We start from the raw sequence: 17,018 nt of genomic DNA on the forward strand, positions 1-17,018 counted from the left end.
CTCCCTTCAGACTCAGATGAAGCTGGGTCCCTCAACTGAGAGAGGAGAGGGACCCAGGAGAGGAGGTCCTGCTGTGCGGCGGTAACTCACCAACTGTGCAGCAGCAGTGGCCAAGGTGATTCAAAGCGGCTCACACCAGGACTCTGACTCTGAAGATAATGAAAACACGACAGGTTCAGATGAGGACAAGAGAGGCGTCAAGTGGGAGAGGAGACATCAGTGATCCCCCACCTCAGGCCTCCAGAGGTTTTTTCTGGCTTTCTCTGGTTCTGAGGGTTTCCTCAGGCTGACGGCTCTGAAGTCAGCTGCTGTAACAGCCGGGCAGAAATAAATTATTCCAATAAAACAACAGATACATCTCTGCTGCCAGAGGAACGAGACAGCTCGTCCTCTTCAGTCTCATCCAGGCTCTGTTGTGGAAACACACACAGGATTACATCCGACCACTCCACAGGCTGCAGCTTTAATACCTCTGGTCTGTACCAGTCCATGTGGGCGGGGCTACTGCTGGCGCGTGTCGAAAGCTTAGTCTAGTGTCGGGTCGGGTTAGTGCCGGTCTGTCAGATGGGCTCGTTAAGCTCGGTTCTGTTTGTATCAACAAGAGTTTGAGGGATTGAAGTGCTTCCAGGACAATCCAGAGGGCGAGACCATCTCCAGTAAAACCAGTAATTCAGACTGTTTTAATTATAACCAGGTAAACCCTTTGACCTCTGCATCAGAGACAAGTCAGACAGTGCCTACACTACTATTTCTGATTGGGATGTTATTTCTATGTAACCAGATTTTGGGATCTGAAACATTTGAAAACACAAACTATCCGAGAATGGTCGACTGTGTCACAGACAGTGTTGGGCAGTGTTGGTAGTTTGACTACATTTCTCAGTAGCTTGGTGGTAGCGTCGCTGATTTCTGACTCAAATATCTTCTCAGTAGCTTCAATCTTATTTTGACAAAGCAGGGCGGCCGAGCTCTCTGCTGCAGTCTGAAATATAACAGCTAAGGATCAGTACATGACGCCACCACATACACCGATGTGTCTGTGCAAAAGAGGTACTTCTGAATGTTGGTGACATCCCAGGCTAATCCTTGACTCAGGTGATTCCAGGTGAAAAGGTTAACACAACTAACCCGCACTAAGTTAGCCATCACACCAAACACCAGCCAGCAACTTATCAACAGCTAAGCTACAGAACGTAAAAGAGGTGCACAGACACTGAGGTTACTGTATACAAGCTGAGACTTAGATTAGGGGAGAGTGGGGTAAGGTGAGCCACCTCTTGTTTCAGGCAGGTGTGACAACTTTTTGTCACTTAAGCTACTTTCAGGGAGCTCCCACCACTTCTTTCTGTATGTGATGGTCAGAGACACACTAGAGCAGGACTGAGGATCATTTACACACAAACATTTCAGCATCATTTAAATGACTTGTATGTAAAAGAAAACTATCACAATTACGGAGATATGGTGAGTCAGTTGTTGAACTTACACTTTCATAAGGAAATGAAGTTACCGTAAACTCCAGAATATAAGTCGCACCGGAATATAAGACAGTCTGTTTGGGGGTTTTCTATAGCTATTCACTAATAAAAACTGTATACAAATTATTTTAACACAATGTCAATTTATTTTAATTTAAAACACATTCAAAACACTCAACACACAGCCATTACCATGTGTTTTCACCATGTTTACTTGAGTTTACGATAATGTTGATTGTTGTGAGGGTGGCGGCTGGAATGGCGATCATGACGGTGCATGACAGTGCATGTTCGTGACGAAGCGTTAGCAACAATCAAGGTAGTTTAGCTAACTTAAAACAGAGAGGAAAACACAAAACAGCACTGCAGCATGTTGTAAATAGGACACGTTGTAGCAGCTCGGACCCGGAAACAGTTTAATGTGGAGATGTGACGGCACCACTTAACAACCGGATAGCGTCATTGTCTGGGTAAAATACAGTAACACAAAAATATACCTCTCTCTGCATTTTATACTGGTATATTGGTCGCACCGGTTTATAGGACGCAGCCCACTTTTATATACTAGCATTACATTAGTGATCTCCCAAGGACAAATAAAACCAACTGAATACACACACACACACACACACACCCTTTCTATTCTTCTGAAGTCTAAACATCTTACTCATGAGCACAGAATATCTAACACACACTCCATAGACTATCTCTCCTCTATGTGTGTGTGTGTGTGTGATGCTCCTCTCCTCACGTACGCTGCCGACCTCTTTATCTGTGTAATTATGTTTAACCCTCTTCACCTGCATGAAGCTCTGCAGCTCTGACAGTCCCACCCTGCCTCCTTACATATCTGCCCCATCAGCTCTATCATGCCTCCACCTCTTACTCACCTGATATCTCCAGGCTGCTCACAGATGCTTTCTGCAGATACACACGATGAGGGTCATTCACTCAGACACAGGGGAATCTGGTATTTTTAAATCTGGGCCCTATTATAGCTTACTTTGGGTTGTAAATGACCCCCTACAGAGATAGACTTTTGTGTGCAAGAGGAAGAGATTTTTTCAACCACAAACAGACGTTGCATCGCTCTCAGCAAACACACCAGACTCCATTGACAAAAACAGTAATTTTACTTTTTTTACTGCTGCCTCCACCAGTTTGTTTGTTTGTTTGTTTATGTTTGTAGAGGTGAGCTCTTTCTTAAATTGTGCAGCAGAGGAGATGTGATCAAAGATCCAGGCATGCTGAACAGACAGTGTGTGAGGTGTGAAGGGCTGCTTTAGTATTGCTGGAATGAAAAAAGGAAATTAACTGGCCAGGTAAAGGTAAGGTGTGCACGGCTGTGGAGCGCCTGTCAATCTGTCTCTGCTTAGTGGCAGCAAGTCTAGCAAGTCACACGTGGGCTGAGATCTGTCTTACTACAGCGCTATGAAGCCAAAACAAACAGATGTTACTGAGATTTAATGACAATAAACAGGCTGAAAGGATGCTGAAATAACTACATCAGGATGCAGGTTTGTGCTGAGAGGCTGAGTTCATGCTTTGTCAGGTCTGACTGCAAGACAACAACACTACTTTAACATGATTTAAATGGAGTTTGGTTTGAACATGCACAGACACATTAGTAGAAAGGTGGAAGCTCCACACACGGCAGCCATGACAGGAAGCCAAACTAAAGTCCTCTCTCCTCTTCAAACCTCCTCTAAGCCTGAAACAGCCCCACTGCTCCTCCTGCTCCTCCTTCATCCCACGGCAGACCTCCCTGCAGCCCAGACCGCTAACAACCCATGAGACCTCCACCAGGACGGGAACCAGCAGTCCTCATAGAGAGCCCCCCTCCCTCCCTCACTGTTGTTCAATCGGGAAACTCCTCCCCCCTCCTCCCCCCTCCTCCTCAGCGTGTGTTGATGTTACAGACAGACTGTTTGCTTGTGTTTGTCAGAGTGTGATGACAGAACTAAACACTGAAATTTACCCTGAGATAACCGCCGAGTCTGGGCATGCTCTGTGTGTGTGTGTGTGTGTGTGTGTGTGTGTGTGTGTGTGTTTGTGTGCATGCTGAGGCCTGATGCATGATATCTATAATCTATGTGTGTGTGTGTGTGTGTGTGTGTGTGTGTGTGTGTGTGCACCTTCACGTGATGTGATACCTGCTCTGTCCTTGTATATTTGTCCTTGTTAAGCTAAACGTGAAGGTTGTGAAGATTTCCATGTTTGAACTTGAATAAAAGGACTCGTTTATGATCGGAGCACAAACATCTCCACACTGCTGTTTATGTGCCATTTGTTGGTACTTGTGTAGATTAGGTTTATCAGGTTATACAAGCAACAGATGACTGTCTAGATACACGATAAGGAAATTCATATACATATATTTTATGTTAAAGATTTATATCAACGTATTCTTATTAAAAAAAAAACTATTCATGTACTCTACTCTGTAAACACAGTATATGGTAGGTACACCTGTGCAATAACATAAAGTGTGTCAGAGCTGCAGTGAGGGGGCTGTCCTGGGGGCTACAAGCCAAGCTACCGCTAACGTTAGCTTAGCTTGTTTGTAGTGGCTGCTCTCAGGTTTGTTTTCCCTCAGGAGTCCTCCTCACTGAAACCATCTTTTTAATCTTTATTCATGTTCTCTATCGTTGTCTGACTGATTATCGAAGATCATTAAACAAAGTTCTCTGGCACTTATTCCAGTGCCGCCGCCACAGAATGATTCCCACCGCTGTTTCAGATTTCTATAACATGGCCTGAAGTCGCAGAGTCGCTGAAACAGTGACAGGACTCACAGGGCGTCAGTCGCTCATAAAGTCGTGGCAACCAAATAAACCACAGAGGGACCAGTTTACTCCTCACAGTGTTCAAACGGTTAAAGAGGGTCCGCTCCGCATCGCTGACATCGGACGCTCTCTGTCCACACACAATCAAATGCACTTCTATTACGTAATATAAACAATCACGTGCCTATATCAGCTGTGCACTCAGTATCACACTTTCAGCTCCCTGGTGATCTCCCTCTAGCGAGGTGCAACAATATTGGAGTGAAATGAGGAGGTGTTGTGTATCTAACTCCTTATTTTGACTAGGCCACATAATGAGCTTTTTAGCTGTCAGACGCCCGGTTCCTATTTCTGTTTGAAAACACCACAATGCACGAGGAGCAGCTGATTAATGAAGGTGACAGATATCGCCTGGATGTGGAGTCTCCAACGTGCTCTGGGGGCCTTGACTCTCTCCGCTATGACTGCCTCTGCTGCTGGTTAAGACTTCAGATAAGTCATTACGTAACTTTTCCTTTCAATGATTTGACATGACAGCACATCCTCAGATCTGAGAACTCACGCTGAATCAATCATCAAAAATGTGGCTGATAATTTTTGTCAATAAACTCGATTGAATAAATTTATCCTGTCTGTATTGAGTTGAGAAAAAGGTGTACCTAACAACCAGCTGTATCTGAAGGACATGTTGCTACGTGAATAAGTAATCTTTATTAACCCCTGTGTCACAGCAGAACGCAGCTTGTTCTGTGTGCAGATGCCTGATCAGACACACTTCCTGTCCTGTAGGTTTAACATGTTTGTCTGAATGTCCATCAGACTGTGGAGTCCTGGACCCACCATCAGGGTCTGATTCCCCCTGAGGCTCCGTCACTAAATAAACACTGCTGGTTCTTTAAGGCTCTATGATTACAGCCCCCTCTGATTGTTCCGGTCCGTATTCTGTATATATGAGTGTGTGTGTGTGTGTGTGTGTGTGCGTGTGGGTGGTGCAGACCTGCAGCAGAGTCCCGTGGATGTGGTTCTGTTGGGTCAGGGGTCCGGGCTCCACAGGAAGCTCCTGCAGTAACGTGTGGACGGTGGACGGGACCTGAGTTAGCAGCACGAAGGGGACGAGGGCCCGAGCCGCCATCTCTCTGGTACGATACACGGCTGAGCGACCACATCTACACACACACACACACACACACACACACACAAACAAGAGAGGGCAACATTAGTGTCACAGAAACATGGACTGTTGGATTGTTGACACTGTATGTGAGAGTTTCCTCTTATCATCTATCTTTAGCCCTTTTTACACTGCGGTTCCACTTCAGCACCGTAACGAAGCAACTCCAGCGTAAAACATACACACACACATTCCAGCCCTGAAGAAGTGTGCGAGGTGTAAACAAACAGCGCGTGCTTCAGAATCACACACACGGTGCTGTTCCACCCTGCCGGCTCTGCTGTCACACAGACATCTCCTCTGTTACTACCTCTGATGCCGGCTCAGAGGTGGAATGACTTTGCCCCACCATTCAGCCTCCGTGCGTTTCACAGAGGGGTAATAATCCCACCTTGAACTGGCGGTGTGAAAGGTGCTTCTGCCTCTGTTTATTTATTTGGACTTACTTTTAACTGATCAAGGATTATGTTGCAGCCATTACAGCCTTTTCATCAATAAACAGATGAACGACGCGTCTCCACCTCCTCTCATTTTACTCATTTGAAGCCAGAATATTCCCAGAGGCAGGCGCTGCCATCTTTCACTGGTGACGGCATTTGGAGGCAGACATGTCGCGGGAGAGATCGGCTGGTGGATCCGCAGTATTGACATCCCGTCCCTTCCTCTACCCGACACACACCTTTACCTTGTGTCCTTGCCGTGTTGGAGCCCTCAGGTGGGCTCAGTCTGCAGCCGAACAGCTTCTTGTGTCGGTCTGAAGCAGATATTCACGCTTATGGAAAGTTTGAGAACGCTGCAGGAGCCCCATTTGTCCACAGATCTGTCAATCATGAGGCCACACCCCCTTTTTACAGCATCAAATAACTAATTAAAAGTAAACGTGTCAGAAAAATGTACACTTAGACATAAATCAGCATGATAAGAACTAACTATAATGACAGAAACCATGTTTGAGAAACATTTAGTTGACGTGTATTTTGATTTTATAGTTTGACTCATGTCCCATCTGTTAACATGGAGGAGGCGGGCTTTATCACCTATACTGCAGGCAGTCAGCAGGGGGCGACAGAGGGTTTGGCTTCATGTTCAGGGAGCTGTCATGTCGGCCATCTTTTTATACTTGAGAAAGTTGTAAACAAAGGAAACCACAAAGGAACACAACCTGAACAGATCTCATACCAAACCCTGACAGAGGAAGTGGACATCATATATTTAAATTAGAATCAAACTTTTAATAAAGTCGTGTATCCTGTTTTGTTGTCGCCCACAGCTCTCCCTCTCTCTCTCTCTCTAACACAAACACATGTTCACGTACAGTATCCAGCCTGATGGAGAATGTGGCCCGTCACCCTGAGTGCAGGCTAAAATTAACCTTGTTTACAGGCTGATAGTGTTTCCTGCTCCAGTGTCATAACACTGACACGCCGGACACGAGGGGAGGACGTGACCAAGACCTGAATGAGACGAGAGGAGCGAGAGGAGGGATCAGCTACTGGAAACTATCGAATGTTACATGTCAGATATCAAAGAGACTGATTTGCTGTCAGGGAATCAAATAAGAAGATAGAGAGATATAATTCTTATGTCTTCTCATTCAGAAGCTGGTTAGCTTAGCTTAGCTTAGCTTAGCACAAACACTGCTCACCAGCTTCTGGAGAATCATCACAGTCAGTATTAGTTAGGGAACTATAGATGACTGAATGAAAGAGTAGATGTCGACATATTTCAGAGTACAGAGTAGCATGTAGCATTTAGCATTAAGCTAATGCTACCACACACTCTTTACCAGAGAGGAGGGAAAGAGCCTTCTTTGTAGTTTGGTTCATATTTGATCATCATTTGTTTAATCCACAATTAAAAACCTCCATCAAGGAGGTCAGTGTGGAGCCATAGGGGGACGAAGGACCCTAAAAACTGTATTTCCTGTGGGGGCGGAGCCTCTCATCCTGCATGTAGCTGAAGCGTGCACTGCTACATCCTGCAAAACCACGTCCATCCTGGTAACACAGAATCCCCAGCAAGGACAGTGACTGAAACATCTTTCATCTAACATCTAAGAACCCACGAGGGTTAAACTGTTGTATTCTGTGACTCACTTAAAAGGCACATGGATGGGAAAGTGTAAGGACAGGGTTAGGGTTATTGTCCACGAAAAAACATACAGCCCAGGAAGGTGCCCTGCCTGCAAGTCAGCCTGCAAGTCTAAACTCAGGGCGACCAACTGGAGTTACACAGAGTGTACATAGAATACATACTGTACATCACATGATGGGAGCACAGCCAACACGTACATATACAGGAGTCACAGCACCATGGAAGGTAGGTGTGTGTGTGTGTGTGTGTTTAGAAGGTGTTTATGGGATCAGCAACAGCTCTACAGTGGAAAACCTTACAACCTTACACGACAACATGCAGAGCTGGAAAAGGAGCTTTGGAAGGAGCAAGGTGTGTGTGTGTGCGTGTGTGCGTGTGTAAATGGTAAATGGACTGTACTTATATAGCGCTTTTCTAGTCTTTGCGACCACTCAAAGCTGCTTTTACACTACATATCACATTCACCCATTCACACACACATTTACACACTGATGGCAGAGGCTGCTACGTAAAGTATGTCAATCACTTATCACATTCATACCCGTTGGCTATGCCACCGGGAGCAATTTGGGGTTCAGTGTCTTGCCCAAGGACACTACGAAATGTAGCCTGAGGGAGCTGGGGATCGAACCTCCGACCTTCCGATTGAAAGACGACCGACTCTACCACTGAGCCACAGCCGCCCATGTGTGTGTGCGTGTGCATGTGTGTGTGTTGCGAAAGAAAGTAGTATCAGAAGAACGATGATGAATCTAGTCTGAATATGAACAAAGAGCGACTGTGCAACAAGTCAACTGTCAACAAATGCTGTTCCACCTGCTGCGAGCATGCCACACACACACACACAAACACACACCTGCAGTCAGACAGACAGCCAAAGAGCATCAAACACAGACAACAGTTTGCATTCCTGAGCTCTGCGCGCCTGTACACATGATTAATGTTCACAAGCGTCTCTCTCACATGCACAGGTGCACACGCACACACACACACACACACACACACTCACACGCACACGCACGCAACGGCTCTCCACCTCTCCCAGAGAGCATTTTGGGCCCACATGTGAGCTATCAGAGCTAATTTGTCCCATTGAAACACTTTTGTAAAAGGAAATGACAGTTTGGAAGGCTGTAATTTTAAAAACACCATCGTCCCCTGTGTGTGTGTGTGTGTGTGTGTGTGTGTGTGTGTGTGTGTGTGTGTGTGTGTGTGCGTAGGCGAGGCTCATCTGGGCCTGGTTTAGTTGATATGGGAGAACAGATTCCTCCTCAGAGACAGAGGCATGTTGGCTAAACAAGAACAAACAGGAGAGTCTGACACTGCAGAGTGCTGACTTCATTCATTCCTAGAGACGAGATGAAGCTGTCTGACCATCATTCAGCTCTGTTTTAGTTTGACATTTAAAGGTGTTATAATGAGCATTTTATACAAACTCCATCATTTTATCTGTACTGCCACTTTAACTGGAAGGTTAAATATAAAGTATGTGATAAACACAACGTTCGACAGATGTGGTGCTTTAAAATGAAAAAATATGATTTCATCCTGTCCCTAAATCCAGCCTGAATCCTTCTGCTGGGATCAGGATGATCTGGATATGTTTTCTATCAAAGGTATTTTGATCTTTCTCAAAAGTTTAACTTAAGTTTGATCCAGATGAAACCAAAACAGGAGTTGAAGTTTAAAGCTTTGATTTTATCTGAAGACAGTCTGAAGTGCAGTTTTGGGCTGCATGCAGAGTTTTATTAGATTTCTGTGAATATCTGATCATGATTCATTATAGATTACTTTGCTTTATTTGATTGTTTAAACTGTGAATAGTCAGAAAATAAGTGCCGATAACAACTTCCCAGCAGCTAAAGTGAGATCTTAAATTTGCTCGTGTCGTTGGGAAAACAAAAGTATATTCAGGTTAGAAAAATGTAAACAGACAGAAGGAAAAAAACTCCCACTGCAGAGATTTGGAGTGTTTGGCATTTATATTCTATTATAATCATTTAAAATGTCTGTTATTAGACAACAGGGATCAATCGACTGGTACTGCATGTACCAGCTGAGAAGTTTATTTTATTCAGAATAAAAAGTTCCCTATAAAATGAAAGGTAGAAAATAATTAAGTAATCTAGTTAAGAAAATAAACTTCGCTATCACATAAAAGCTCTGCACAAAAAAGTCTTGTGAAGCTGCTCACAAACAAGGTGATTAAATATACTACACACAGTCTGCTGGGAGGGAAACACAACTCTCTTTAGTCTGTTGGCATCAGCGAGCACTTTCCAAAGAAATCAGATATGAGGAGAGGAGAGGAGAGGAGAGGAGGGAGGAGAGATGCCTGGACGGGATAGGAGGAGGAGGAGAAATAAGATGCAGCAGATATGAAGATGTCGATGGAATGAAGCAGCCATTAATTATTCCAATAAATGTGTCTGCTCTTCATCATCCTCCCCTTTCTTTGTCGTCATCACCATCCTCCTCTTCGTCACTCTCTGGGCAGGTGTGACGTATGGGGGGGGAGGGGGGTGGCACAGGAATGTCAAACCTGTGTGTGTGTGGGAGGGGGGGAGGGGGTATGAAGATGAAATCCTGAGAGTTATGAGGCCTGACCCTGTCGACAGAATAGGAGTTTAGTTCATTTAATCCTCGGAGGTGGGGGGTCACATTGACCGGTGGGGGCAGTCATCGGCCTCATCAGACACGTCCTTACACGCCTGGGACGATGAGCTGGGGGTGAAGGGAAACACGGCTGCAGCCAAAGAAATTAGAGCCGTGCTATTTTTACCGTTTCCAACATGTGGGAACGTTTGTGTTCATCGTGTGTGAGGGAGAAGTTCTGACACCAAGATGTTGACCTGGTTAGTATTGCGAGTGTTTAAAAGCCCTCTGTGCGCACTGCTGGATGACTGGTGTGAGCGCGCTGAGTAATTGGGTAATCATCAAACACTATGGCCCTTAACACACCTGGTATCAACCTGTGGTTTTGGTGATCGAATCACAAGTGGACAGCCTTAACTACAGGTGTGAACACACCCAGGACGGATTGCAGACGCATTCAGATCCGATCACATACGAAGGTGTTCTGGGACGCATTTATCCACATATGTCTGGCAGTGTGTACGCACATGTGTCCTGGGCCACATTAAGCACCGCCCACTCTCTCCATATCCACGGCAATGATCACGTGGCTACGTGAGATCACTCACCTCTCTTTCCTATGATTTAACATTTCTCTGCCACGTCTCTTAAAAACCGTATTTTTATTTATTTATGATATCACTCCAGCACGTGTAAACGTAGATTTACACAGTGTGCACGGAAACACAGACAGATCGTGTCTGTTTTTATTTAGTGGGGAGACTGTATTTAAATTTTTAATACGGGACGATACTGAACCGACGAGGGGGAGAGACAGAGCGGGTCAGAGATGTGATCCACAAGCATTCTATCACACAAGACACAGATCTGTGTATGTTTCTCATGCTCTGTACCTGGCTCAGAATGTCGTGATCTGTCCGTGTTTCCGCACACAGTTACTATAAAGTATAAACTCCGTCTCCACATGCTGTCATACGTCCATATGCTGTGTCGTTCATATATTTCACTGATAAACACAGAGCTGTAGAGGAGCATCAGGCTTCATGATCAAAGTTAACGTCATCACTTCAGTCCGAACTCACCCATGCCCCCTCCCTCTGCATCAGAGTCTGCATCACAGTTTTTTTTATTATATGATGTTTTTAAAGTCTGAGGTAAATGAGGCGCCACGTTCATTTGCATACAGAGATCACAAGTGGTCACTAGAGACGCATTGAAATGCAAGGTGTGAGTGCTAGGACTTGGAGCTGACCACATGTGATCGGATCACCCAGGACACATGTTAATACCAGGTGTGTTAAGGGCATATGAAGCCAGCACCTTTGGATACTCAAGGAGGCTGGATATGTGGCAAAGATATCTTCTAAAGCAGATGAACAGTCCTCAGAGTCCTGGTGCATCCCTCACCATATGGTGCACCACAACGGCAAGGACAGGATTGTGTTTAACTGTTCCTTCGCCTACTGAGGTCAATCGCTGAATGAATAACTCCTCCCTGCACTGCCCTTAGGGCCGTGTTTACTTGGCATCCACAAGATTTTGGCAGCATACCGTGGAAATCAGAGGGGACATGAATGTTCCACCAGACCGTCTGCTGCCTAGTGATCGACCTGTGCTTCGCTTTCTCTGGCAACACATCTAAAGAGCCAAGCTTCTACGAGTGGCAGGTGTTGCCCTTTGGAACCACACGTAGTCCCTGCTGTGCGATCGACGCTTTGCAGAAGCACACCTGAGACTTCAAGGTCGAAAACCCTGTCCTTGCTGAAACTGTGGAACATTCATTTTATATGGACAACTGCTTGCAAAGCACCAGTACCATTGAAGACCCCAAAGCCCTTGTTGATGGACGACGCCAGTTACTGCTCACCAGAGACATCCAACAGTGGGGTAGCAACATGCCTGAAGTCATTCAACTCCTACCTACAGAGGCTCGGTTGCAAAGTAGCAAGTTGTGGTTCTCTCAAGCCACCGAAGACCTCCAGGAACCCACACTTGGACTGCACTTGGACTACCGCCGGGACTCCCTGGGGTATAAACCCAGACCGGTTAAGACATCTGTACTCACACTGTGGCATGTGTACAAAGTTTTGGCCGACCTATGTGATCCATTGGGTTCCATTGTACACCACGAGGCAAGATGCTGATCCAGGATTTGTGGAAGGAGGGGATAGGCTGGGATGATCCCATTCACCATGGACTGCATGAGAATCAAGAGCACCCAAACCTAGTTCATCTAGAACTGCCCCGAACCTACACGGCACCATGTGCTGACACTCCAACCACCAAAGGGAACTTGCCATATTTTGTGATGCCTCTAAGCAAGCATACAGCTCTTTTGCCTATATGCAGACTGTAGATTACCATCAGCAAATCCATGTGGCTTTCGTGCTTGCCTGGTCCCGGGTAGAAGAAGCACTGAAGAAGCAGTTATCATTGTCACGCCTTAAGCTGTGTGCCACCCTCACTGGTACTGAACTAGCCAAAGTCCTCCAGACAGAACTTATCTTGCCCCTCCAGCAAGTCATACTCTGGTCCGACTCTACCACTGTTCTTTACTGGATCAGATCTGAATCCTGCTGATTTAAGTTATTTGTGGGAACCCGTGTCACAGAGAGTTGAAATTTGACAGATGTCAAGAGCTGGCGATATGTGGACTCTGCCAATAACCCAACGGATGATGTCACGCATGGTCTATCCCCAGAGGATTTAAGGCATCCACATTGATGGCAGAGAGGTCCAGAGTTCCTCCTTCATGCACCAGACGGGGGTTATGCATGGTCCTGAGCCACAACCTGAGGATGTTGAGCTTGAGAAGTCTGCCTTCGTTGGGAGCATCCCCTTCAACCCTGCCCCACAACTACCCGATGCTACCAAGCTCACTACCTGGAAAGAACTTCTACACGCTAAAGCCCAGTCTTTACACAGGGCGGCTCACTCTGGCACCAGCCCTCCTTGTTAAGCAACTGATTATATAAGTGCAGAGAAGCTCCTCTCAATGCAGTCTCAGAAGGACTCGTTTCCGGAAGATTTGAGTGCTCTTAAGGCTGGTCGCTCCCTGCTGTTCGACAGTCGCCTTGGCTCCCTCGCACCAGAACATGAAGAGGTTACAGGATTACTGAGGGTAGGCGGTATGCTGCGATGGTCAGAAGCTGTCGAGATGGATACCCCCCCATAATCTTGGATCCATTCCACTCCAACACAAAACTGCTGATCAAAGACTTTGATCAGGCTCTCTTGCACCCAGGACCAGAATGAGTGCTGCCACATATGCAGAAAATGCCAACGATGGCGAGCCGAGCCTGCAGTTTTAATGATGGCTGAACTTCCCCAAGCTCAACTGCGCTTGTTCAAGCCTCTGTGTTATTCAACTGGAGTTGACTATTCTGGTCCATATCAAGTCAAGATTTGTTCGCCGTCAGGAGAAAAGGTGGGGAATTATATACAGATGTATGACCACCCGTTGTTACACCTCTGGCCAGAATGATTTTGTCAATAGTTGTCCTACCCAAATCAGTGTGTCCCCGAGGTCCCTATCCTCACAGTGAGACTGTAAGCAAGATGATATTTTCAGATTTTAATCTTATTTCATGAAAACTGTATAAAGAAAACATGAATCTGTTTTATTTAGTCAGAACAGTTTGACCTGACTGTTGTTATCACACTCCCTGAAACATCAACACAACTTCTTATGCAGTCTGAGAAAAGGAATCAACATTAAACTATACAAGTTTAAAAGACAAAATCTTTGCATGTAAACTTTTAATTAAAAAAAAATCATATTAGTAAAAAAGGAATTGTGTTTTTGAGAATCATTACTGCATCACAAAGTGTAACAAATATACTTTAAATATATATACTACATCTTACAGGCTGATGATTAGCATTTTGCTAAATGTATTTAAAATATAAGAGCTAGAACATACCTTACATTACACAGATAACATTTAAGTTGATTGATTTCAGTGATTTAAACCAAACAATACCAATGTAGTCACAGTATTACTAAAGTAGATCAAACAAAACACCTTCACACTTTGAACATATTTTTCGTTTTCAAATATTCTTATTCTAATGAGCAGAGTTTAAAAAAATACTTCTGGAGTTCAGAAATACTTAGCTCATGTTTCTAAATGACGTCACAATAACCAGAAATATACTGAGGCAGACACTGGAGGACAATTTGGATGCAGATTTCTAGATGTTTAGACCAACAAACGTGACTTTTACAGGAAGTAAGGAGGACAGATATTTTAATAAAGCAGACAGAAAATAATAATTCTGAAAAATTGTAATGTCTATTTTCTTCCTGCTGACTGGGTGTGTCTTAAGGTTCACACAAAAAGGTGTATATGAGGTCAATGAGTCCTCACAAGTACAGTAACACCGACGTACGTGTGTGTGTGTGTGTGTGTGTGTGTGTGTGTGTGTGTGTGTGTGTGTGTGTGTGTGTGTGTGTGTGTGTGTGTGTGTGTGTGTGTGTGTTGGGGTTGGGGGGAAAAGGCTGCAGGTGCAGCAGATGAACATGTTCCAATAATATGTGTCTCTCTGTGCAGCTCAGGAATGTGAAGAATGAAGTGTGAACCACAGTTTCCCATTCACCTGGAAGCTTCCCTCCAAGTCAACACTGACAGATAAAACAGGCACTATCATACCCAGACAGACAGGCAAACAGGCAGACAAGTGTTTAGTCCGTGTATACAAACTCAGACAAAGGACAGGTGTGATTCTTAGACGTTTACAGGAGGTTTAATGAGCTGATTTGGGAGATTCAATTTGAAACAGCAAAGAAATGAAGTGACACAAGTTTTCATAAAAGAAGAATTTGTGCTAATAACACACAAGAACACACATGAATGTTTAGACTGCAGGTGTTTAGTCTGAGAGATTGTTCTATACTTAGAATAAGAGACATTATCAGGCTCAGAGAGCAGGTGTGTGACCCTCTGCAAGCTGATAACGACACACACTGCTGTTTGTGTGTAACACTTTCTATAACACTGACCTCAAACACATGGTCACTGATGCTGATGACACCAGGGAGACATTCTGTGCTGCCTGTCACTGAGCTGGGGGGACACTAAAACACTTATGTTGAGTGGGAGGGATGTGACTGAAGACAAGGAGCTGATAAATAATAAATAAAAACCTGTTACTGAGAAATCATCACAGAAAAGCACTCAAATAACACAAATATTAAACATTTCTTCCAGCCAACAACAAAGTTATCACAGCATCGACAGCCGGTTGTATTTCTAAGATTTTAGGACCTTGAGAGTGATGTCTTTCCTGACATGATGAACTACATTTGAGCCGAGGAGTGACACATTAAACTGACATCATTTCTCGGACAAGCAAGTGTCAAAGATGAAACGTCATCAGGCCTGAAGAAGGTCGAAACTTTGCAAACCTGTTTACTTACATTTCTGTTTTCATTGTTTTAACACAACTGCAGCTAACTGCTCTCCCATCTGAGCTTAGATGGACTGCACCTGTCTAACTTCACACACACATTCACACACTGATAGCCACTATGCTCCAGTCAGGATTCTATACCCATTCGCATACCGATGTGTGCCTTCAGGAGCAATTTGGGTTTCAGTGTCTTGCTCAAGGACACTTCGACATGTAGACTGTATCACTCAGGGAACCGCCAACCCTGCGATTGGGGGATGACTGACTCCACCACTGAGCCACAGCCGCCCCTCTGTCTGTCTTGTAATGAGGTAGCCCTCAGTTTGCATATTACACGAGTGATCAGCAACATTAATAGATATGTCAGAAATAATGTCAGTGACACGTCTGTCTGCTGTCCAAACTTCTCAAACACACGTGTTCAAAGTGACACAGAGAATGAAGACAGATTAAAAGCTCCAAACAAGCCAGTAATTGTCTTTGTATCAGCTTCATTAATGATCATCATGTCTGTAAGTAGCCTGTTTGTGCCACACACGAACGTGTGCGTATAACCGACACCCACCTGATGATGAAGGGTGTGAACGGAGCGAGTCCCAGGGGAGATGAGGATCCGTCCATGGGAGACGGGTAGAGTCGACTGAGCACCAGCAGCAGCAGGAACAGGCTGGGGTGGAGCTTCACCTGGCCGCTGTCACTACACACACAAACACACACTGATCATTATGATATCTATTAACTTCATAACATTGATGACGGCTGAAATATTCTGAAGACAGCAGCGCATGATGTCGATTTGTTAACAAAGGCAGTGGAGCTTCTCTAAATGGCTTTAAGTGCAGCTTCTTCTTTGCTAACCTGAATCTCTATCAGACTCTTCATCTGAGCTCTCTGCTGGAGAAGTTCCACTGCTTTCTTTAGTGTGCGTTATTCCTCAAATGACCTGGTTATAACTGTCACCTGAACATAACTCTTAAAAGAAAAGGCTTACAGATAGGGCGAGGCCTGATAGTGTTCATATGAACAGATTATGATGAACACTTTCAGACAGCATCACCTGAAAGTCAAAAATGTACACCTGAAGGCCTCCACCTGACTGCCAGCACAGGTTGTTGTGTTTATGGAATATGGAGATATATTGAAAGTCCTGACTGCAAAATGATGACGTCTACAGGTGCATATCAATCCTGAAGCTCTGGTCCCCCCCCTCAGTCGTGTCTTTTGTCACAAAACAGGAACAAAGTCAAATCCAGAGACATTAAAGAGTCTGAGCATAATTCCTGCTGCTCTCATTTTCAATAAAGCTTCTTGTTTTCTTGCTGAGAGTGAGATGAGAAGGTGGATACCTCCCTTATGTCTGTATATGTGAACATGGAGGCAGTAGGTTCGTCTGATTCTGTCGTTGTCTGTGTGTCTCGTGTTAGTCTGACTTTGTTTTATTGCATTGTATTGTTCTTTGAATCATGTGAGTCAGACCTGACC

General features: G+C 44.8%; 1 protein-coding gene across 1 annotated transcript in view; it reads right to left on the reverse strand.

Annotated features, from left to right (window-relative positions):
* thada (THADA armadillo repeat containing) overlaps positions 1-17,018 on the reverse strand; it is a 110,235-nt gene that overhangs the window by 47,714 nt on the left and 45,503 nt on the right. The window contains exons 28-29 of the mRNA XM_069658655.1: positions 16,102-16,233; positions 5,262-5,430 (exon numbers count right to left, since the gene is read on the reverse strand). Of these exons, the coding sequence (XP_069514756.1) occupies positions 5,262-5,430; positions 16,102-16,233 (301 nt within the window). The remainder of the gene's footprint in view (positions 1-5,261; positions 5,431-16,101; positions 16,234-17,018) is intronic.

The sequence above is a fragment of the Semicossyphus pulcher genome, unplaced genomic scaffold (genome assembly GCF_022749685.1).
Source record: "Semicossyphus pulcher isolate SPU_LCO1_2020_fin unplaced genomic scaffold, fSemPul1.0.p SCAF_12, whole genome shotgun sequence".
In the NCBI taxonomy this organism is placed as follows: Eukaryota; Metazoa; Chordata; class Actinopteri; order Labriformes; family Labridae; genus Semicossyphus; species Semicossyphus pulcher.